Genomic DNA, 23,585 nt, shown 5'->3' on the forward strand with positions numbered 1-23,585 from the left:
TGACAGCCAGGGTTAAAATTAGTCACTCAAAGATAACGGCCCAATTTTAAAGAGCATGCATCCATTGAAAATACCCTTAGGCTCTAATTACTGGCTACCCCTTAGAAAGAGTGTGAGAGACATTCTCATTTGTTCATGGAAGTTTACTCCTTTACCCTCTGTTTATCATTTAAACTGCATTACATGACGCCTTGCTTCAGAAATGTCTAGATGTTTACGGAAACGTGTGTGACCTCGTCCTATCCTCTGCCGTGGTTGATTGGTTATCGACCACAGGATGTAGTTATTGTTTTGGAGGGGTTCGGAACCGATTTAAGATAAGAACTACAAGAGGTTAGTTAATATGTTCTTTACAAACTATGGTGGGAACGAAAGAGAGAGTACAACTCCCAGCCAACTCCCAGCTTTGCTCAGGGTTGAGATATCTTCAATGTAAACAGAGGCAGAAGGGCTTACATTGGCTCAGCATTCTATAAAAACTCTGCAAACCCTTAGCTCGGCGAGATAGTCTTGTGTTATTTATTCTCTAAACAGCCTTTATCCCAGCCATGTTTTTCAACCATGATGACTGGCCTGTTGCCACAAGGTCAGACAATCCGGCTGGCCTTTGCAGCAGATGCCGTTTCTGTTTCACAACGGTCATGATAGAACAGATATATTTGATTCATTTTTCCTGGACAAATACAGTTGAAGTCGGAAGTTTACATACACTTAGGTTGGAGTCATTAAAACTTGTTTTTCAACCACTCCACAAATTTCTTGTTAACAAGCTATAGTTTTGGCAAGTCGGTTAGGACATCTACATTGTGCATGACACAAGTCTTTTTTCCAACAATTGTTTACAAACAGATTATTTCACTTATAATTCACTGTATCACAATTCCAGTGGGTCAGAAGTTTACATACAGTAAGTTGACTGTGCCTTTAAACAGCTTGGAGAACTCCAGAAAATTATGTCATGGCTTTAGAAGCTTCTGGTAGGCTAATTGACATCATTTGAGTCAATTGGAGGTGTACCTGTGGATGTATTTCAAGGCCTACCTTCACACTCAGTGCCTCTTTGCTTGACATTGAAAAATCAAAAGAAATCAGCCAAGACCTCAGAAAAACAATTGTAGACCTCCACAAGTCTGGTTCATCCTTGGGAGCAATTTCCAAACACCTGAAGGTACCACGTTCATCTGTACAAACTCAGGAAGGAGACTCGGTCTGTCTCCTAGAGGTGAATGTACTTTGGTGCGAAAAGTGCAAATCAATCCCAGAACAACAACAAAGGACATTGGGAAGATGCTGGAGGAAACCGGTACAAAAGTATCTATATCCACAGTAAAACGAGTCCGATATATCGACAACAAGGAAGAAGCCACTGCTTCAAAACCGCCATAAAAAAGCCAGACTACGGTTTGCAACTGCACATGGGGACAAAGATCATACTTTTTGGAGAAATGTCCTCTGGTCTGATGAAACAAAACGTTTGACCCAAGTTAAACAATTTAAAGGCAATGCTACCAAATACTAATTGAGTGTATGTAAACTTCTGACCAACTGGGAATGTAATGAAAGAAATAAAAGCTGAAATAAATCATTCTCTCTACTATTATTCTGACATTTCACATTCTTAAAATAAAGTGGTGATCCTAACTGACCTAAGACAGGGCATTTTTACTAGGATTAAATGTCAGGAATTGTGAAAAACTGAGTTTAAATGTATCTGGCTAAGGTGTATGTAAACTTCCGACATCAACTGTATGTTTTCACCACTGATTTGTGGTGTGTTGTGGGCCAATGTGCCTCTTTCCGTTCTATAGCCTTCTTTACCCAGACTCTGATGCAGGTCCTGCCAACAGTCCACTGTCGTTTGTAGCGTCTGCTCGGGCAGTGACCTCAGCAGCACATTCACAGTGTGAGAGAGTCGCAGTGTTTATTTTTCAACTCCATGTCTGAGTGACCTCCACAGCTCGCCTAGTGTGCTCGCTCACAATGATAAGATGTTATTGTAGGACTTCCCATAGCCCTATGGAAACTGTTTTGATTGGGAACCCAAAGGGCTTTTGGCCCTGATCCAACTATAACAACTTGGCTTCTATTGGCCGAGAGAGTGAGAAATAAGAGTAAATTTGCAATCAATCATTAGATGGAGAGGAGGAAATTATTTTCGGAACAAAACAATGAGGAGAAATAGTGGAGTTAAACTGGAGTGTTAGAAAAACAATCCTCAGCGTGAAGTAGGTCAATTGTCCGCAGGATGACCGGCTTGGAACCGAGACATATGTTAGGTAAGATAATAACGGAAACTTAATGTGAATCAAATCAACAATGACTGGATGTTTTTACACAGGGGCCCTAAGCGGGATATGGTTCGGCCATGAAGGTTTAGATAGTCTAGCCAGCTAACTTACCTAGCAATCTTATCGACATGAGTGACTTTCAGTGACTGACATAACACAAGAAAAACTGCTGATGCACTAGCTACCAAATTTCGAAATTGCATGTGGTGTATTCTTCTATGCTATCTTTCAACAGTAAGTTGAGAACCCCCGACTGAGGTCCCCCCCAAATAGTCCCCCTAGCGGCCGCAGGGCCCTACCTGCAGCGCATAGTCTGAATATAGGCAGATAACAAAAACATCAAAGTCACTTTACTCGTGAGCTCAAGCAAGAGCTGACAAACAATAACTACCACTTACTGTGGTCCGTCATGGGGAGAATCCGCTATAAGCTGAGTGTCACATTTGATCGCAGGCGTGTGTCTACAGGCACTTCACTGCCCGGTTTGGGCCCATACATTTCAGTCTTCACTGCTCAGATTGGGCCCATACATTTCAGTCTTCACTGCTCAGATTGGGCCCATACATTTCAGTCTTCACTACCCAGTTTGGGCCCATACATTTCAGTCTTCACTGCTCAGCTTGGGCCTGTACATTTCAGTCTTCACTGCTCAGCTTGGGCCTGTACATTTCAGTCATCTATACCCGCAGCAGTCATTACAATGAAAGATTACTCCAATTAGCCTTGCATGGTGCCTGCCATGTCTGTCTGCTATGGGGCTAACCAATCAGAATGGTAAAGAGTTCATGGGCATGCTTGAGATCCAGCTAATTAGGGTGGGAATGAACTTGAATGTGGACTGGTGTGAGAGGAGGGAGGAGTGGCGGGGCGCACACAGAGGCATATAGCACACACACACACACACACACACACACTCAGGACCCTGAAGGAATGTGCCGAGTGCCAGCTCCCTTAGATTATCCCTCCTTTTTCCCTCTTTCTTTCTCTTGTTCAGTCTGTTTTCTCAGTCCTGCTGTGACTGATGAAGGCTGGAGTGGAGATGCAGATTAAGGTAGATGTGGGGCAGTGACAGACAGAGCCGTGTGTTCCAGCCAAGGCTAATCAACAAAAGATAATGACACATTCACTATTAACTTTTTTTCCTCTCTCTCACTCTGTCTTAATATCAGCCTCTGGGGGCTCTTAGTCTTGAGACACATTGTGATTACATTATGAATCATAGCTGTGGCTAGCGTATTTGTTTTAGAGCAGAGTGAATTGGGACGCTGATGGTTTCTGACTTTCAGTTAAAAACTGTAGCTCAATTGCTAGAGCATGGTGCTAACAAAGCCAGGATAGTGGGTTTGATTCCTGGGACCACCCATATATAAAATGTATGTAATGTAAGTTTGTATAATGTATGTAATGTAAGTTGCTTTGGATATGCTGAATAGCATAGATACTGAACAAAAATATAAACACAACATGTAAAGTGTTGGTCCCGTGTTTCATGAGCTGAAATAAAAGATCCAAGAAATGTTTAATAAGTACAAAAAGCTAATTTCTCTCAGATTTGTTTACATCCCGGTTAGTAAGCATTTCTCCTTTGCCAAGATAATTCATCCATCTGACAGGTGTGGCATATCAAGAAACTGATTAAAGAGCATGATCATTACACATGTGCACCTTGTGCTGGGGGACAATAAAAGGCCACTCTAAAATGTGCAGTTTTGTCACAACAGAATGCCACAGATGTCTCACGTTTTGAGGGTGTGTGCAATAGGCATGCTGACTGCAGAAATGTCCATCAGAGCTGTTGCCAGAGCTAATGAAACTGTGGGTTTACACAACTGAAGAAGCTACGGACAACAAACACATTTGAATTTTATCGATGGCAATTTGAATGCACAGAGATACTGTGACGAGATCCTGAGGCCCATTTTCATGCCATTCATCCACTGCCATCACCTCATGTTTCAGCCTGATAATGCATAGCCCCACATCTCAAGGATCTGTACACAATTCCTGAAAGCTGAAAATGTCCCAGTTTATCCATGGCCTACTGACTCACCAGACATTTCATCCATTGAGCATGTTTGGGATGCTCTGGATCGACGTGTACGACAGCGTGTTCCAGTTCCCGCCAATAACCAGCAATTTCGCAAAGCCATTGAATAGGAGTGGGACAGCATTCCACCGGCCACAATCAACAGCCTGATCAACTCTATGTGAAGGAGATGTGTCGCGCTGCATGAGGCAAATGATTATCTCACCAGATACGGACTGGTTTTCTGATCCACACCCTACCTTTTTTTTTAAGGTACAGTGTCTGTGACCAACAGATGCATATCTGTATTCCCAGTCATGTGAAATCCATAGATTAGGGCCCAATGAATTTATTTCAATTGACTGATTTCCTTATGTGAACTGCAACTCAGTAAAATCATTGAAATTGTTGCATGTTGTGTTTTATATTTTTGTATATGGGGAGGGAAGGGATTTTCTATTGAAACAGCTACTTGAGCAGATTGTGTTTGACTTACAGTATAGTAGGTATGTTGTAGCAATAAGACAATGTAATATTAGAGCCTTTTATCAGAAATACACTTTGGAGTGAACAGATAGATGGCATAGTTTGTTTATTCCTTGTTGGACAGTAGTAGGCCTTTCTGCTGTAAAAGACACATTCCTTTAGGGTTGAAGAAGCATATCGGTTCACAGTCAAGTCCATAAAAAAAGAAAACATTCAAATTGTGACAGAAAAAAATTATAAAATGTATATAAAATGTATATAATAATTCAATCCAATGCCTTGGAGAATTGACTGTTTTACTGCAATTCATAATGAACTAAACTGATGACTGAGAAGACAATTGCAAAGAAAATGATTAATGGAATCAATGGGCTTCATTCAACATTCATTAGCCTTGGAGCGATTCCCTTTATTCCATACATATCAACATTAGGGAGGGAGGGTGTATGTTTCTAGTGAATACACTTCCTCCCCTTCCAAAAGCCCCACAGCTCCGGGTAATTACTTTAAGCTGAAATGGAGCGGCTCTCGTCAAATCCACACAATGCAAGAGGTGTGTTTGTTCAGGCAGGAGATCACAACAGTGCTTCATTGTACTCTTTAGTCATGTGTTGTATTCAATTCATAGAGCATTATTTTTCTTGGGAGAGGAGTTTCTCTTGATAGACTACATACAGCAAGACACAGCCACAGAATCCCAACAACAATCAACACACACAGAAAACGCAGGATGCACAGTGCAGAACATCCAATCAAAACCCTCACACACAGCCAGTAAAAACAAGCAGGGTTTAGGGAACAATCTTGAAGAAACATAGCAGTGGAGAAGTGATTAAGGACTTCTCCCCCGGCTTAGCCACATCTGGGTAGGGAAGGTCTCAGATCTGCTACTTTTGGTGCTCGCTCTGTAGGTCTATGATCAGACTTTACTACAGAGACTGTGTGGTCTCACTCTGCCAGCTGGCACCTGCTGAGCTCCCAGCATCAAGGTAAGCTGCTCTACACACACACACACACACACACACACACACATGCACGCACGCACGCACGCACACACACACACACACACACACACAGAGAGAGAGAGGGAAACATGCACACATTCACAAACAACTAGAGACAGACACACACACCACCTCCACTGTCAGGGCTCACCTCTGATCTACCCATGTTTTTGCTGAGCTGCGTCACACTTACTCCTGACTCACACTGAAAGTCAATAACAATGTTCAGGAACAGTGCCTTGGATTTGCAATAACAGACTCTGTTCCAGAATACTAATGTGTACATCCTTCCAGACAGGTCCCCACATGACCTAGATGTTTCACCTCTCCAACAGCTTCAGCCAGCTAGATGCCTGGGAGCTGAGCTAAACAACAGGTAAGAGGGAAGGTGAGACGGAGGGAGAAAGGTCTCAGAGATTAGGCTAGGACCCTCTAGGAATGACCATTCAGATTTAGAGTGGCAATTTGCTCTGGAAACATTCCATCTCACAGAGCACTTTGCAAATATTCAAAGTAGCAGTGAAGGATAATTGTTCTCTTATACATAGAATGACCACTAGAGGGCAACAAGGAAGCATGAATTAATAATGTCAGCTGGAATATACTGTCTGTTAGTGAACTCCAGTGGTCAAATCCAAACATCACACTGTGGTCAACGAAATAAAGGATTGGCAAAAGCACTGCATTTGTGTATGTGCTTAATTGGTGAAATATAAAGATTTTGTCTGTGAAATATACAAGCATGAAAATCAAGAGGCATTTGAACACATCGAACACATTTGTTTTCTGACTCCGTTAATAAATTCGGTAATGCAACATTTATTGGATGCCTTCAAACGAATTGGGGGAAGTGGTGGAATAAGTACCCAACTGTAAAGATACCTTAATAGAACATGACTCAAGTAAAATTCATCCAGTAAAATACTACTTGAGTAAAAGTATTTGGTTTTAAATATACTTAAGTACCAAAAGTAATTTCAAATTACTTATATTAAGCAAACCAGAAGGCACCATTACATGTATTTTTTTTTTTTTACTAATAGCCAGGGGCACACTCCAACACTCAGACATAATTTACAAACGAAGCATGTGTTTATGTAGTCTGTCAGATTTTCTCTTGATAAGTGCGTGAATTGGACCATCTTCCTGTCCCGCTAAGCATTAAATATGTAACTAGCACTTTTGGGTGTCAGAGAAAATGTATAGAGTAAAAAGTACATTAAAAGCAACATTTGTCAAAATTATAAATAGTAATGTAAAGTACAGATACGCCCCCCAAAATATTTTTACTTAAGTACTTTACACCACTGATTGGGGGTTTGCCACTTAGAGAGAGCAGCAGGAGCTGCTGAAGACTGTCCAAGCTCCATGGACCTTTGTTTGAATGAAGGTCTTTGGTTCAGTTTGATTGAGTAAGTTATGCTCTGACAGAGCTAGGCCTTTTGAATTAGAGTTTGCTCATGTTCTGGGCCACTCAGAACCATGGTTCTAAGCCTCAGAAGGTGACCATCCCTCCGGCGACCAATTTGGTGGTTGTTTAGCCCCAGGGAGGTCCTGGCTTTTGATCCCAGTCATTAAAAGTCTATATTTTGCCTTTAACCTGCCTCTTGAGTGTTTGTACTGTGGCCAATCCTCGATTACACCACAGCTTATGTGGCGCTTACAGGAATCAAAGCCAAATCTCTGGTGTTGCAAGCACCATGCTCCAGCACACTGGGTTGTCCATTTCTTTGGATCCACAACTCTCCTTGGTCATTGTTTTTTATTATGCATTTTTATGATATTTTAGGCCAGGATTCAATTAAAGAGCACTTTGTCAGCAAAGACCTCATTCACAGTACAACGCTGCATATCAAGAAGCTGATTAAAGAGCATGATGCACCTTGTGCTGGGGACAAGAAAAGGCCACTAAAATGTGCAGTTCTCAAGTTGAGGGACCGTGCTATTGGCATGCTGACTGCAGGAATGCCCAAGAGCTGTTGCCAGATAATTTAATGTTCATTTTTCTACCATAAGCCACCTCCAACGTAGTTTTAGAGAATTTGGCAGTACGCCCAACCAGCCTCACAACCGCAGACCACGTGTAACCATGCCAGCCCTGGACCTCCACATCCGGCTTCTTCACCTGCGGGATCATCTGAGACCTGTCACCCAAACAGCTGATGAAACTGAGGGGTATTTCTGTCTGTGAGAAAAAACTCATTCTGATTGGCTGGGCCTGGCTCCCCAGTGGGTGGGCCTATTCCCACCCATGGCTGTGCTCCTGTCCAGTCATTTCAAATCCATAGATTAGGGCCTAATGAATTTATTTCAATTGACTGATTTCCTTGTATGAACTGTAAAATGTTGCATGTTGCATTTATAGTTTTGTTCAGTATAGTTGACAAATTGAATAAGGTGTGCTAGCTCTGGAATATATCAAGTACATGAAAAGGTCTGGGGATCTCCATGAGGTTTGAGAAACCACTACTTTATAACATGCCTTGAATTGAATCTCAGCCTGAATGAGGAAAACTTTGAGCAGAATTAGACTTTCTCAAATGATTAATTCCTTGTCCTTTCTCCTAGCCTTCTTTTCAAAATGCAATTGATCTTCATACATTTCAGTTCGTACAGGGCCTAGGGGAGCTCTACTGTGAGGAGGAAGGATTGAACGGGAGCTGGAGTATTGTCCAGTATAGCCAGAGAAGACATCTCAGAGGTCTGTTGGTGACCTCTACTGGTCAGGTCCATAGTAAAAGTAAAGTTACACAAGATCGGGTATTGTATGTAAAGTTGTTAGTGCAAATAAAATAGATCATTACAGTACCAGTCTAAAGTTTGGACATTCTCATTCAAGGATTTCCTTTATTTGTACTAATTTAAACATTGTAGAATAATAGTGAAGACAGCAAAACTATGGAATCATGTAGTAACCAAAAAAGTATAACAAATCAAAATATATTTGAGATTCTTCAATGTAGCCACCGTTTGTCTTGATGACAGCTTTGCACTATTGGCCTTCTCTCAACCAGCATCATGAGGTAGTCACCTGGAATGCATTTCAATTAACAGGTGTGCCTTGTTAAGTTCATTTGTGGAATTTATTTTCTTATTAATGCGTTTGAAGTCAGTCAATCCGGAAAAGTGCAGTCGTAAAAACCCAAGCACTACGATGAAACTGGCTCTCATGAGGAACGCCACAGGAAAGGAAGACCCAGAGTTACCTCAGCTGTAGAGAAGAAGTTCATTAGAGTTGCCAACCTCAAATCTCAACATCACATCTCAACATCAACTGTTCAGAGGAGTGAGTGAATCAGGCCTTCATGGTCAAACTGCTGCAAAGAAACCACTACTAAAAAGGACACCAATAAGAAGAGACTTGCTTGGGCCAAGAAACACAACCAATGGACATTAGACCGGTGGAAATCTGTCAAAATGTGAGATTTTTGGTTCCAACCGCCTTGTCTTTGTGAGACACAGAGTTGGTGAACGGATGATCACTGAATGTGTGGTTCCCACCGTGAAGCATTGAGGTGGTGTGAGGGTGTGGCAGGTAGCCTAGTGGTTAGAGCATTGGGCCAGTAACTGAAAGGTTGCAGGATCGAATCCCCGAGCTGACAATGTAAAAATCTGTTGTTCTGCCCCTGAACAAGGCAGTTAACCCACTGTTCCCCTGTAGGCCGTCATTGCAAATTAGAATTTGTTCTTAACGGACTTGCCTAGTTAAATAAAAAAAGTTCTTTTTTTTAAATGGTGTGGGGTTGCTTTGCTGACGACACGGTCAGTGATTAATTTACAATTCAAGGCACACTTAACCATCATGGCGCTAAGCCATCCCATCTGGTTTGCGTTTAGTGGGACTATCATTTATTTTTCAACAGTACAATGACCCAAAACACACCTCCAGGCTGTGTAAGGGCTATTTAACCAAGCAGGAGTGATGGAGTGCTGCATCAGATAACCTGGCCTCCACAATCACCCGACCTCAAACCAATTGAGATGGTTTGGGATGAGTTGGACCGCAGAGAAGGAAAAGCAACCAACAAGTGCTCAGGATATGTTGGAATTTCTTTAAGACTGTTGGAAAAGCATTCCTCATGAAGCTGGTTGAGAGAATGCCAAGAGTGTGCAAAGCTGTCAAGACAAAGAGTGGCTACTTTGAAGAATCTAAAATAAAATATATTTTGATTTGTTTAACACTTTTTTAGTTACTACATGATTCCATATTTGTTATTTCATAGTTTTGATGTCTACACTATTATTCTACAATGTAGAAAATAGTAAAAAATAAGAAAAACCCTTGAATGAGTAGGTGTGTCCAAACTTTTGACTGGTACTGTATATAATGGATTGTGAACACAAGTCGATATTTATCCATGATACCTTTATTCATCACTCACATACTAATCCGGAGATCAATTACAAAAATACACATCTTTTTAAAGTCTGAATTTACATTGAGGGTTCTATACTTCTTAAAAGGCTGGATGTGTCTTTCATCCTAAAACAAAGGAGAAGAACAAAATTAAGTAAATAATGAAATGAAGTTAAACAAATGCAGTATTATTTTATATACAGTAGATGGTGTATTAGCCTTGGTTAACATTAGAGGGAATACAACATCGATCTAGAGTACTTACATGTTGGCTATCCTTTCCAATCTCTCTTTCATAATCTCCTAAAGAAAATGAGTCAAGACAGAAAGAAAAACAAAGGGCTTGATTTAATCCGTATTGCGGAAGATCCGCGTTAAAATCCGAAGGTAATTTCCAATTGAGTCGGCATATGCAGAGTTTACCGTGAATGAAGTCTCCTCGAACATTGCCTTTAAAGTTTCAAAATCAACCTATAACGTGGCTCTTTCACAATACTACAGATTGAATCCAGCCCAAATAGTCTAATGTTTCCATTATATTACTTACATTATATTATATTACTTGTAATATCTGCCATTACCTCTGGGGGTGCAGTTGTCACCCAGGGGGTGATGGGATAGCTAGCAGAAGGGGTGGAGGACTGAGGACGCTCACAGCCAGAGTTGTGTAGGAGGCTCTCTGGAGGACTGGGTCTTGACTCTGTAAGGGTATGTGAGCATCAGTTGAACTTTTATATCACACTGGGAATTTGATCTTTCTATTACTGTATTTCAGTTGTTGTATACGATGGCCTCAATAATACTTTACTAAGACACTTTTGTCCAAATCAGTTCCAACCAGTGACTTCTGTTGCATTATCCGCCATGTGATGACTCCAACCTCCATTGATAAGTGACGACTCCTAGAGGGGAAAAAAAAAAACTTGAAAGCTGTACATTTTTCTATCTTTAACCAGCAAACAGATACAGTAGACATTCTGGAATGGACTGACATCATTAGTTCAACATCTGCTTCTACTTGTCATTAGATAGAGGTATGGAGAGTTCTTTAGAAGAGTCTCCAGATCAGACAGATGTGGTGTAAAGATTCCTTCCTACCTGGGCCATGGCTGACACAGTATCCAAGAATCCCTTTGCAGTGGATAGGGACATACACACACACACACCTGGGCCATGGCTGTGGAGAGGGTCAGTCTGGTCTCCAGCAGTAGCACTCTGCTCTCCAGGTTCTCCCACTGGTGCTTGTCTATAGTGATCCTCCCGGCCGAGGCCTTCTCTAGAAGCTCCAGCCTCTGCTCCAGGGCCGAGAGCCTCCCCAGCCTAGTCTGGATCTGCGGCAGCTGGGCCTCCAGCGCTGCCAGCCTCCCCTCCCCCACCAGGTCCTGGAAGGGTGGTCACAATCCGTTCTGTGTGTGTGTGTCACTTTGGTGCTGTATGGTACAGAGAGAAGGGCTGTGTGTGTGTCTGTGCTTATAATTGTGGAGAAGTATGCTGGTACTCACTGTTTGAGGGACTGTAGGTGCTTGGATCTGGACCTCCTCCAGTCCCAGCCCCTCCTCCTCTTCCTCAGACTCTTCATTATCAGAGGTTCTACTAGAGGAGACCCAGGAGTCACCACCAATGTGTCTCTCCACTAGTGGCCTGCTTAGGGACAACTGTGGGAAAGAACCATCTCACCTAGTCATGTTAAGGTCGGGCCATGTACTCATGCAGCATTACAATGGACAATTGTATTATTTTAAAATGTTTTATTTCATCTTTATTTAACTAGGATAGGTCAGGCCTTTTTGATAAAGTGTAGAGAGTTGAACAGGTCTGTTGGGCTACACTGTCAAGTCCTTGGCAAAGACTTACTGTGGTGGCCATGGGGTTCATTGTTTCAGCCTGAAATGGGAGAGCCTCACTTTTGGAGTCTGAACTCGAGGCCTGAAAACGAGCTCTCGGCTTTGGCTGCAACACACAGATGCAATACATGGACCTTTTATTTTACCAGGTAGGCTATGGAGAACACATTCTCTATTACAATACAGACATGGTCTGATCAAGAGGGTGCAATAGTTAATTGAACCGTGAATACCGTATCATCATTATCATGTCGTTGATGATACGCTTTGCTCTAGGCTCGCCAAAGCTGAGGGAGACAGACTGACCTTGTTGCCTTTGCTGAGCTCTTTGTGTTTCTGCAGGGCGAAGGCGATGACATCACAGAGGATGCAGGTCTTTCTTTCTGCAAAGCCAAACTGGAGGAACTGCTGCTTGGTCAGGACGGGTTTGTAGTGGAAGAGATCCCGCAGTACCTAGATGTGGGTGAACAATAGACAGTATGACACACACACACACACACACACACACACACACACGGCTGAATTTGCCCTGCTGAAAAATTGTTTCAAATCAAAAATACACCATGGTTGTTTTTTCATTCAAACAGTAAAAAACGCAAAGAGCAAAACCATATTCATTGAATTGTCATTGAAGATAACTGAAAATGACATTGCAAAGCATCTGGTACAGGGGTTTTAATCTCATTTTGCGCTGGGAGCCACATTCGTTCTTCAAGAAGGTCCAGAGGGTCACACACATTGCTTTTGCAATTTGATGCTACCCGACTGTCTCGGTTTCATTTGAATGATTATTAGTGAGCTGGACACAGTCAAGAAACAGTATAAATGTAGGTCCATTATATTTTCTACAGTTTCCATTTGGTTGTAATCATTTTTTTTAAAGTATATGGAGTTTGTTTTCCCTTCCAAAAAGTGATGTGAATTAAGTGTATCGAGGCAAGGGATACACATGAAAAGGGAATAATAGGAGCTGGAACACATATGACAAATCCAAACATTCTACTGATAATTGTAAAACTCACTATAGTTGACATGAGTTCAGGGAAAGATGGCAGTAGGTATGACAGGAGGGCTAAATGAGTGCTTCCCTGTTACACCGACTATAATGGAGAGCAAATGGCTTGTCTCCTCTTTGCATCGTCTTCTGTATGAAATGCTGCCGGTGTGTCGGCCCAATCTGTCTCCCATATTTTTGTGTGTGTGTGTGTGCAGGCCAGGCGAAGCAGTGACTGGGCGCCAGCCAGAGGGTCTCGCTCTTCCTTCTCCCTCTCCTCTCGCCAAAATGAACCGATGCTGTGAGAGGCAGATAGCTCGCCTGCGGCTTCAGCACTAAGAGAACAGAAGACGGGATTCTGATCCGAGATGAGAACTTGGACCAACATGGAGTTCCTGTGTTTACCGCAGGAATCAGGATTTCATGTGAGCCTTTATAAAATAATTGCTCAAGGACGCTGTGCTGCCGACCACCGGTTGCCAGCTGGAAGTAAACACCAGAGAGTGTTTTAAATACAGATGCTGCAGATCAGGGCCCGCTCAGTGAAAACCCTTCTGGTTCTGATAGCAGGGTTAACAGGCCTCAACAAAAAGACTGAAAAACCCCTGATGCATGTACACAAGTCATTCCTTCCAAGTCCTCAGTTGTTTGTGATGAGAGAGGAGCTGTAATATTAGAACGTGAGATGAAGGAAATGGCTTAGCCTTGACCTGACCAAGCACAATATTGTGAAAAAGGGAATTCCGACAGTGGGACATTTCCCATAGATAAGAATTAATGGAATTTCTAGACTACTTTAAGACTCCATTCATGTCATTTGAGCACCACAGGAATGAAAAGGAATCCCACATGTAGCCTACCTTTAACTTCTACAGGGGAAACCCTGCACTGTTTCAAAAGGACTTTATTGGTAGTGAGTGATGCAATAGCAATGTCTTCCATGTGTGTGTATTAGGGGAAAATATTGCAGTTCAGCTCAAGCTTGGAGGGGTTAAACCACAGCAGAGCGTCTGGGTAGACAGCCATTGGCCTCAGGAGACCCCAAGGAATAAACTGAAGTCACAGTGTGCGAGTGTGTGTGTCCGTTGCCTGTGAGGAAACAACTGGAAACACTTTGCCATTTTGAACCATTACGGCGATAACTGTGATGTATGAGAGAGGGGATCTAGAGGAGAGTCCCTGCTATTGGGAGAAACTGTTCCGTGTTAGGGAGACGACACTGCATGGGGCCACATGGGGAGAGCGGTGGTGGGGAGCCTACTGGAAAAGTAGGACCCAGGAAAGATCCCAGCACGCAGTGAATGAACAGAGCATTAAATCATAGGGAGGGCATGAAGGAACGAGCCTGGGAGATAATACAGTCAACTGGGGAGTGATGCCAATGTGTTTCTCAAACGGGTAGGTCTAGATGTGGGATTGCTGCAGGGGGGGGAATACATTCGAAAACATGATTTCATCACGAAAGATGTTAGTCATTAGAACACAGACGCTCTGCGTCTTCTTCCTACCATACTAATGGAGACCTATGGAGTAGAATCCCTCCAATGTGCATGATGATAGTTAAATACTAAGGCTATGTCACAGAAACATGTTAACCTACAGTACCCAGTCAAAAGTTTGGACACACCTACTCATTCAAGGGTTTTTCTTTATTTTTACTATTTTCTACATTGTAGAATAATAGTCAAGACATCAAAACTATTAAATAACACAGAATCATGTAGTAAAGTGGGCATTGTGTCAAAGAAGCAGTGCGGCTTGGTTGGGTTGTGTTTCGGAGGACGCACGGCTCTCGACCATCGCCACTCCCGAGTCTGCACGGGAGTTGCAGAAATGAGATAAGACTATAACTAACAATTGGATATTGCATTCCTCATGAAGCAGGTTGAGAGAATGTCAAGAGTGTGCAAAGCTGTCAAGGCAAAGGGTGGCTACTTTGAAGAATCTAAAATATATTTTGGTTTGCTTAACACTTTTTTGGTTACTACATGATTCCATGTGTGTTGTTTCATAGTTTTGATGTCTTCACTATTATTCTACAATGTGGAAAATAAAGAAACCCTTGTCCAAACTTTTGACAGGTACTATACACTATTACCCTTAAGATTATTTTTTTTAAAGAACAAAATAGAATCAATGTGTGGATTTACCTTGTAGATGCATTCGATAAAACGTAGGTCGTTCTTCCCAGTGAGTTCCACTCCGAAGCCCACCAGGTGTTCAGCAAGGTGTGGTGAATAGGAGATGAATGCATAACTCACTATGGGAAGAAAGGCAGAAGGATCCCCTTTGGCCAAGCTGTAGAGATAAAGCATAGTTTTACAATGTGTACTACTGTTTTCATATGCATTAGTATCATTGAGGCCTAAAAATATGACAATAATGCTCTGTTCAGACAGGTAGACCGATTTTAACAACAAAAAGTTTTGACCAATCAGATCAGCTCTCATAAAAATCTGAAAAATCTGAAAAGATCTGATGTAATTGGTCAAAATACCAATTAGTGGAAAAAATAAGAAATTACCTGTCTGTCTAAACGCAGCCCAACGCACATTTTGACATCAATGGAACCCAAACGAGTTCGATAAAAACATATACATTTGAAAAGTAGCCAACCTTTTGTCTCCTGTTTTTAAATGATCTCACATCCACAGAAAATTGTATTTGAGCCACATCATTTTTTAAATTCCAAGCACATTGTGTTTGACGCTCTTCACTTCAAAAGGAATTCCTGCTTCCTTGCTCATCAGTTGTGCAGACTGGGGTCCTCGTCAGAGGGGGACCCACGACTGGTTAATGTAAAGCATGTTTACAAACAGAGTTATAGTCGGGCAGGGCTCCGTACACCCCCTCTGCCGCCTGCCGGAGACTTCAAAACAAACCCAGACCATGAACTGTACCCGTGGCTACAGCCCCAATCTGGATGTTTATAGGACTACAGATGTTTAGTCTGTCTTCCAGCCAAATCATTTAGTCTTTGTCGCAAATAGCACCCTATAAAGTGCTTTTTTTTTTTTTTTAAACAGAGCCTTATGGGCCCGTAGTCAAAAGTAGTGCACTATCTGGGGAATAGGGTCCCATATGGGAAACATCCAGTCTCGTGACATTATCCTACACTACAGAGGTTTGCCTATAGCACGCAAGAACATCATACAGACTGTTGATAATATTCATTCTAGCCTAAATTTTCATCCTTAATTCATCACAAGTTCCATATGTCATCACACTTGCAATGTGTTGGCACTTTCAAGACAAATACTGAGTGTAATGGACAAAGGCCATAGAAATCAGTGACCCCACAACCTGGATAAAGAGCTGGTCAGATATGCTCATCATAGCAATGGGATCATTGGAAATTAGGCTCATGGTGGAACAAAATATTAAATCATGAGAAATGCTACCATATGCACACCTGCCTCTCCTTCAAGGTCTCGTCTGCCCAAAATATTCTTAGATACTGCATGGATGGTTAATATTTAAAATATTTGTAGAATAGTGAAGACATCAAAACTATGACATAACACATATGGAACCATGTAGTAACCAAAAAAAAAAAATGTATATTTGAGATTATTCAAAGTAGCCACCCTTTGCCTTGATGACAGCTTTGGACACTCTTGGCATTCTCTCAACCAGCTTCACCTGGAATGCTTTTCCAACAGTCTTGAAGGAATTCCCACATATGCCGAGAACTTGTTGGCTGCTTTTCCTTCACTCTGCGGTCCAACTCATCCCAAACCATCTCAATTGGGTTGAGGTCAGGTGATTGTGGCGGCCAGTTCATCTGATGCAGCACTCAATCACTCTCCTTCTTGGTCAAATAGCCCTTACACAGCCTGGAGTCGTTTTGGGTCATTGTCCTGTTGAAAAACAGATGATAGTCCCACTAAGCCCAAACCAGATGAAATGTTGCGTCATACTGATGGCAGAGTCTATGGACACTGCCTGGTGTCAACAGTACAGGCTGGTTGCAGTGGTGTACCGCTGAAAAATCTGCAGCAACTGCATGACACCATCGCGTCAGCATGTACCAACATGAATGTGGAACATTCACGACTTGTAGAATCCATGCCCCGAAGAATTATTGGTATTCTGGAGGCAAAGGGGGGTCCGACCCAGGACTAGACGGGTGTAGCTAATACTCACTCACTGGACAGTTTATGAACAGTCACTTCAGAAAATATTTAGACCCCTTGACTTTTTCCACATTGTTAAGTTACAGCCTTATTCCAAAATTGATTAAATAAAACATTTTCCTCAACCATCTACACACAATACCCCATAATGACAAAGCAAAATGTAGAAATGTTGGCAAATTTATTACAAAATAAAAAACACACCTTATTTACATACTGTAAGTATTCAGACCCTTTGCTATGGTACTTGAAATTGAGCTCAGGTGCATCCTGTTTCCATTGAACCATCCTTGAGATGTTTCTACAACTTGATCAGTCCACCTGTGGTAAATTCAATTGATTGGACATGATTTGGAAAGGCACACACCTGTCTATATACGGTCTCACAGTTGACAGTGCATGTCCGAGCAAAAACAAAGCGATGAGGTCGAAGGAATTTTCCTTAGAGCTCAGAGACAAGAGTGTGTCGAGGCACAGTTCTGGGGAAGGGTACCAAAAAATGTCTGCAGCATTTAAGGTCCACAAGAACACAATGGCCTCCATCATTCTTAAATGGAAGAAGTTTAGAATCACCAAGACTCTTCCTAGAGCTGGCCGTCAAGCCAAACAAGCAATTTGTGGAGAAGGGCCTTGGTCAGGGAGGTGACAAAGAACCCGATGGTCACTCTGACAGAGCTCCTCTGTGGAGCTGGGAGAACCTTCCAGAAGGACAACCATCTCTGCAGCACTCCACCAATCAGGCCTTTATGGTAGAGTGGCCAGACGGAAGCCCCTCATCAGTAAGAGACATGACAGCCCGCTTGGAGTTTGCCAAAAGGCACCCAGAGACTCTCCAACCATGAGAAACAAGATTCTCTGATCTGATGAAACCAAGATTGACCTAAATTCCAAGCGTCACGTCTGGAGGAAACATGGCACCATCCCTACGGTGAAGCATGGCGGTGGCAGCATCATGCTGTGGGGACTGGGAGACTAGTCAGGATCGAGCCAAAGATGAACGAAGCAAAGCACAGAAAGATCCTTGATGAAAACCTGCTCTAAAGTGGACAGGACCTCAGACTGGGGCGAGGGTTCATCTTCCAACAGGAAAATTACCCTAAGCACACAGCCAAGACAACACAAGAGTGGCTTCGGGATGAGTCTCTGAATGTCCTTGAATGGCCCAGCCAGAGCCCAGGCTTGAACCTGATCAAACATCTCTGGAGAGACCTGAAATAGCTGTGGAGTGAAGCTCCCCATCCAACCTGACAGAGCTTAAAAGGATCTGCAGAGAAGAATGGGAGAAACTCCCCAAATCCAGGTGTACCAAGCTTGTAGCGTCATAGCCAAGAAGACTTGAGGTTGTAATTGCTGCCAAAGGTGCTTCAACAAAGTACTAAGTAAAAGGTCTGAATACTTATGTAAACATACTTTTAAAAATATATAAATTAGCAAAAATGTTTTTGCTTTGTCATTATTGGGTATTGTGTGTAGATTTGAGTGGGGGACAATATCAAATTTTAGAATAAGGCAAAATGTGGAAAAAAGTCAAGGGGTCTGAATACTTTCTGAAGACACTGTATGTATATATGTGTGTGTATATATATATATATATATATATATATATATATATATATATATATATATATATATATATATATATAGTGCCTTGCGAAAGTATTCGGCCCCCTTGAACTTTGCGACCTTTTGCCACATTTCAGGCTTCAAACAAAGATATAAAACTGTATTTTTTTGTGAAGAATCAACAACAAGTGGGACACAATCATGAAGTGGAACGACATTTATTGGATATTTCAAACTTTCTTAACAAATCAAAAACTGAAAAATTGGGCGTGCAAAATTATTCAGCCCCTTTACTTTCACTGCAGCAAACTCTCTCCAGAAGTTCAGTGAGGATCTCTGAATGATCCAATGTTGACCTAAATGACTAATGATGATAAATACAATCCACCTGTGTGTAATCAAGTCTTCGTATAAATGCACCTGCACTGTGATAGTCTCAGAGGTCCGTTAAAAGCGCAGAGAGCATCATGAAGAACAAGGAACACACCAGGCAGGTCCGAGATACTGTTGTGAAGAAGTTTAAAGCCGGATTTGGATACAAAAAGATTTCCCAAGCTTTAAACATCCCAAGGAGCACTGTGCAAGCGATAATATTGAAATGGAAGGAGTATCAGACCACTGCAAATCTACCAAGACCTGGCCGTCCCTCTAAGCTTTCAGCTCATACAAGGAGAAGACTGATCAGAGATGCAGCCAAGAGGCCCATGATCACTCTGGATGAACTGCAGAGATCTACAGCTGAGGTGGGAGACTCTGTCCATAGGACAACAATCTATTGCACAAATCTGGCCTTTATGGAAGAGTGGCAAGAAGAAAGCCATTTCTTAAAGATATCCATAAAAAGTGTTGTTTAAAGTTTGCCACAAGCCACCTGGGAGACACACCAAACATGTGGAAGAAGGTGCTCTGGTCAGATGAAACCAAAATTAAACTTTTTGGCAACAATGCAAAACGTTATGTTTGGCGTAAAAGCAACACAGCTCATCACTCTGAACACACCATCCCCACTGTCAAACATGGTGGTGGCAGCATCATGGTTTGGGCCTGCTTTTCTTCAGCAAGGACAGGGAAGATGGTTAGGGGAAGATGGATGGAGCCAAATACAGGACCATTCTGGAAGAAAACCTGATGTCTGCAAAAGACCTGAGACTGGGACAGAGATTTATCTTCCAACAAGACAATGATCCAAAACATAAAGCAAAATCTACAATGGAATGGTTCAAAAATAAACATATCCAGGTTGTTACAATGGCCAAGTCAAAGTCCAGACCTGAATCCAATCGAGAATCTGTGGAAAGAACTGAAAACTGCTGTTCACAAATGCTCTCCATCCAACCTCACTGAGCTCGAGCTGTTTTGCAAGGAGGAATGGGAAAAAATGTCAGTCTCTCGATGTGCAAAACTGATAGAGACATACCCCAAGCGACTTACAGCTGTAATCGCAGCAAAAGGTGGCGCTACAAAGTATTAACTTAAGGGGGCTGAATAATTTTGCACGCCCAATTTTTCAGTTTTTGATTTGTTAAAAAAGTTTGAAATATCCAATAAATGTCGTTCCACTTCATGATTGTGTCCCACTTGTTGTTGATTCTTCACAAAAAAATACAGTTATATCTTTATGTTTGAAGCCTGAAATGTGGCAAAAGGTCGCAAAGTTCAAGGGGGCCGAATACTTTCGCAAGGCACTGTATATACATACAGTAATGGCAAAAAGTTGAGAATGACAAATATTAATTTTCACAAAGTTTGCTGCTTCAGTGTCTTTAGATATTTTTGTCAGATGTTACTATGAAATACTGAAGTATAATTACAAGCATTTCATAAGTGTCAAAGGTCTTTATTGACAATTACATGAAGATGCAAAGAGTCAATATTTGTAGTGTTGACCCTTCTTTTTCAAGACCTCTGCAATCCGCCCTGGCATGCTGTCAATTAACTTCTGGGCCACATCCTGACTGATGGCAACACATTCTTGCATAATCAATGCTTGGAGTTTGACAGAATTTGTGGGGTTTTGTTTGACCACCCGCCACTTCAGGATTGACCACAAGTTCTCAATGGGATTAAGGTCTGGGGAGTTTCCTGGCCATGGACCCAAACTATCGATGTTTGTTCCCCGAGCCACTTAGATATCCCTTTTGCCTTGTGGCAAGATGCTCCATCATGCTAGAAAGGCATTGTTCATCACCAAACGGTTCCTGGATGGTTGGGAGAAGTTGCTCTTGGAGGATGTGTTGGTACAATTCTTTATTCATGGCTGTGTTCTGAGGCAAAATTGTGAGTGAGCCCACTCCCTTGGCTGAGAAGCAACCCCACACATGAATGGTCTCAGGATGCTTTACTGTTGGCATGACGTAGGACTGATGGTAGCCCTCACCTTGTCTTCTCCGGACAAGCTTTTTTCCGGATGCCCCAAACAATCGGAAAGGGGATTCTTCAGAGAAAATTACTTTACCCCAGTCCTCAGCAGTCCAATCGCTGTACCTTTTGCAGAATATCAGTCTGTCCCCGATGTTTTTCCTGGAGAGAAGTGGCTTTTGTGCTGCCCTTCTTGACACCAGGCCATCCTCCAAAAGTCTTCGACCTCACTGTGTGTGCAGATGCACTCACACCTGCCTGCTGTCATTCCTGAGCAAGCTCTGTACTGGTGGTGCCCCGATCCCGTATTTGTGCCATTCCGAAGGTGAATGGGCAAGACAACATATTTCAGTTCCTTTTAACGGGGTATGTTAGTAGGTGCCAGAGGCACCCGTTTTTGTTAAGGGCTGCAACACTGCTGGGTTTTTCCACACTCAACAGTTTCCTGTGTGTATCAAGGTCCTCCACACAAAGGACATCCAGCCAACTTGAAAAAAAATGTGGGAAGCATTGGAGTCAACATGGGCCAGCATCCCTGTGAAACGCTTGACACCTTGTAGAGTCATGCCACGCTGAATTGATGCTCTGAGGGCAACTCATTATTAGGAAGGTGTTCTTAATGTTTGGTATACTCCATGTATACTGTATACAGTGAGCTCCAAAAGTATTGGGAAAGTGACACATGTTGTTTTGGCTCTGTACTTTAATACTTTGCATTTTAACTTCATAGTCAAATACTGACTGTCAGTTTTAATTTGAGGGTATTTTCATATAGACCCCCATTTTAGGGGACCAAAAGTATTGAGACAAATTAACATGTGTATTAAAGTTGTCAAAAGTTCAGTATCTGATCCCATATTCCTAGCATGCAATGATTACATCAAGCTTGTGACTCTACAAACTTGTTGGATGCATTTGCTGTTTGTTTTGGTTGCGTTTCAGATTATTTTATGCCCAATACAAATGAATGGTAAATAATGTATTGTGTCACTTTCCCTTTAAGTAAGAATATAATGTGCTTCTAAACACTTATACATTCATGGGGATGCTACAATGATTACAGATAGTCCTGAATGAATTGTAAATGATGATGAGTGACAAAGTTAGACTCACAAATATCATACCCCAAGACATACTAACCTCTCCCAATATAATAACAAGGGAGATTAGCATTTGGGGGTGTATGATATTTGTGTATCGAACTCTCACTCAACATTATTCACGATTCATTCAGATCTATCTAATAACGATGGCAAAAATGGAGAGACTATGTACAAAAATTGTCGGCATTTCTAAACGGTTCATACCCTCAAATGAAAGCTGACATTCTGCACTTTAAACTCAATCATTGTATCATTTCAAATCCAAAGTGTCAACCCACTGTCCACCAGACTTGGCACACCTGATGGTCAAATCAGGTGCTAGAGTACAGAGCCAAACCACAAAAATGGTCACTGCCCCAATACGTTTGGAGCTCACTAGATATCAGAATGAATAAATAAATAAATATATGGGGGATTTATTTCTCCAATGTAAGCAAGTAAAAATGACACAAATGTTCAAACATCTCCTACACTGCAACTAAGAGACTGAATAGTGGAGCCATCATGTGGCCATCAACTGAACAACCACAACACAGGTGCCGACAGATTGTAAAGCTGGCTCCTTCCCTCAAAAAGTTTGGGAACGTGGCACAATTGTTTAGTTAGCACTGGCACCATTTTTTTTTTTAATCCATGACCTAGCTAACATACCCATTATAGTCGACCTCTCTTGGGTACTTCAATGCCCGTAATTGAACATCCAGCTTCCGAAGACATCCTTTCAAATCACCGGTTGACATCATTGTGGACCTTGAAGATGCAAATGACAGACAGGTAACGTTACCACAACAATTCTCCCATTTAACTAATTTTGCAACGAATGGATAAAACACCAACTACCTAACTAACAAACTAGGTAACGTTAAATGTTGGCTAGCTACCAACACAGCTTTCCAGCAAGTTACTTGCTAACGTTAGATTTTGTTGAGGTGACACGTTGTAGCAGCTACTGAAACATACCATAACACAAAATATAATAAATTACCTTGTATTTAAGTAGAAGGGCATGCCAAATTAGCTCGCTAACTGGACATGTATTTAGTTTGTTTTGCCCGGGTAAATAACATAACTGCCGCGATTGGTTGCCATGATAAGTGACTCAGAAAAACTAGAAGGAAGATTCAAAAGAGCACATTCGTAGCTACATGGCGGTAAAAGTTTTGTTTGTAGACTTCTGGTTTTAATGTCGATGGTAAACTGACGACGACTTATGAAACAAGCTGAACTTACTAAATCCATGTAAAACGCCGTCTTTTCTGTCTGTAGTTGAAAGGAAAACAAAAGTATTCTGGTTAGCTACCTTTAATGTGTTAGAAGAAACAAAGCAATGCACTGCAGATTTTTTTGTAAAAAGTCCAATGGATTTCTGTGTAGGCCGACATTTTTTCTAGAATAATATTTTTTAAACAAAACAATTGAAAGATTG

General features: G+C 41.9%; 1 protein-coding gene and 1 long non-coding RNA gene across 4 annotated transcripts; one reads left to right on the plus strand and one right to left on the minus strand.

Moving 5' to 3' along the window:
* Window positions 1-5,634: 5,634 nt before the first annotated feature.
* Window positions 5,635-15,609, plus strand: LOC139418998 (uncharacterized). Of its 3 annotated transcripts, none has more exons than XR_011635371.1 (6): window positions 5,635-5,789; window positions 6,099-6,180; window positions 8,412-8,505; window positions 10,757-12,154; window positions 12,348-12,464; window positions 13,218-15,609. It is a non-coding gene; the product is annotated as an uncharacterized lncRNA (long non-coding RNA). The 3 variants fall into 3 exon arrangements; XR_011635370.1 differs by lacking the exon at window positions 5,635-5,789 and having other exon boundaries at window positions 5,924-6,180; window positions 8,412-8,842; window positions 9,524-11,852; window positions 12,045-12,154; XR_011635369.1 differs by lacking the exon at window positions 5,635-5,789 and having other exon boundaries at window positions 5,902-6,180; window positions 8,412-8,842; window positions 9,524-12,154.
* On the minus strand, window positions 10,239-23,240 carry LOC139418997 (centrosomal protein of 44 kDa-like). Its single transcript, XM_071168804.1, has 11 exons — window positions 23,145-23,240; window positions 22,811-22,909; window positions 15,150-15,297; window positions 12,312-12,458; window positions 12,016-12,111; window positions 11,664-11,816; window positions 11,328-11,543; window positions 11,000-11,063; window positions 10,743-10,861; window positions 10,427-10,464; window positions 10,239-10,287 (listed from the first exon to the last, which is right to left on the minus strand). Exons 1-11 carry the CDS (start codon window positions 23,165-23,167, stop codon window positions 10,239-10,241), a joined length of 1,152 nt encoding a protein of 383 aa, XP_071024905.1. The 5' UTR covers window positions 23,168-23,240.
* Window positions 23,241-23,585: the final 345 nt, after the last annotated feature.

Source organism: Oncorhynchus clarkii, chromosome 10 (genome assembly GCF_045791955.1).
Source record: "Oncorhynchus clarkii lewisi isolate Uvic-CL-2024 chromosome 10, UVic_Ocla_1.0, whole genome shotgun sequence".
NCBI lineage: Eukaryota > Metazoa > Chordata > Actinopteri > Salmoniformes > Salmonidae > Oncorhynchus > Oncorhynchus clarkii.

Coding starts and splice junctions, on each gene's coding strand:
- LOC139418997 (XM_071168804.1), bottom strand. CDS start 23,167: ATGCCCTTCTACTTAAATACAAG. Junction 15,298..22,810: donor AGAGAGGTCGACTATAATGG/GTATGTTAGCTA, acceptor TTATCTCTACAG/CTTGGCCAAAGGGGATCCTT. Junction 10,465..10,742: donor TGACAACTGCACCCCCAGAG/GTAATGGCAGAT, acceptor CATTTTCTTTAG/GAGATTATGAAAGAGAGATT.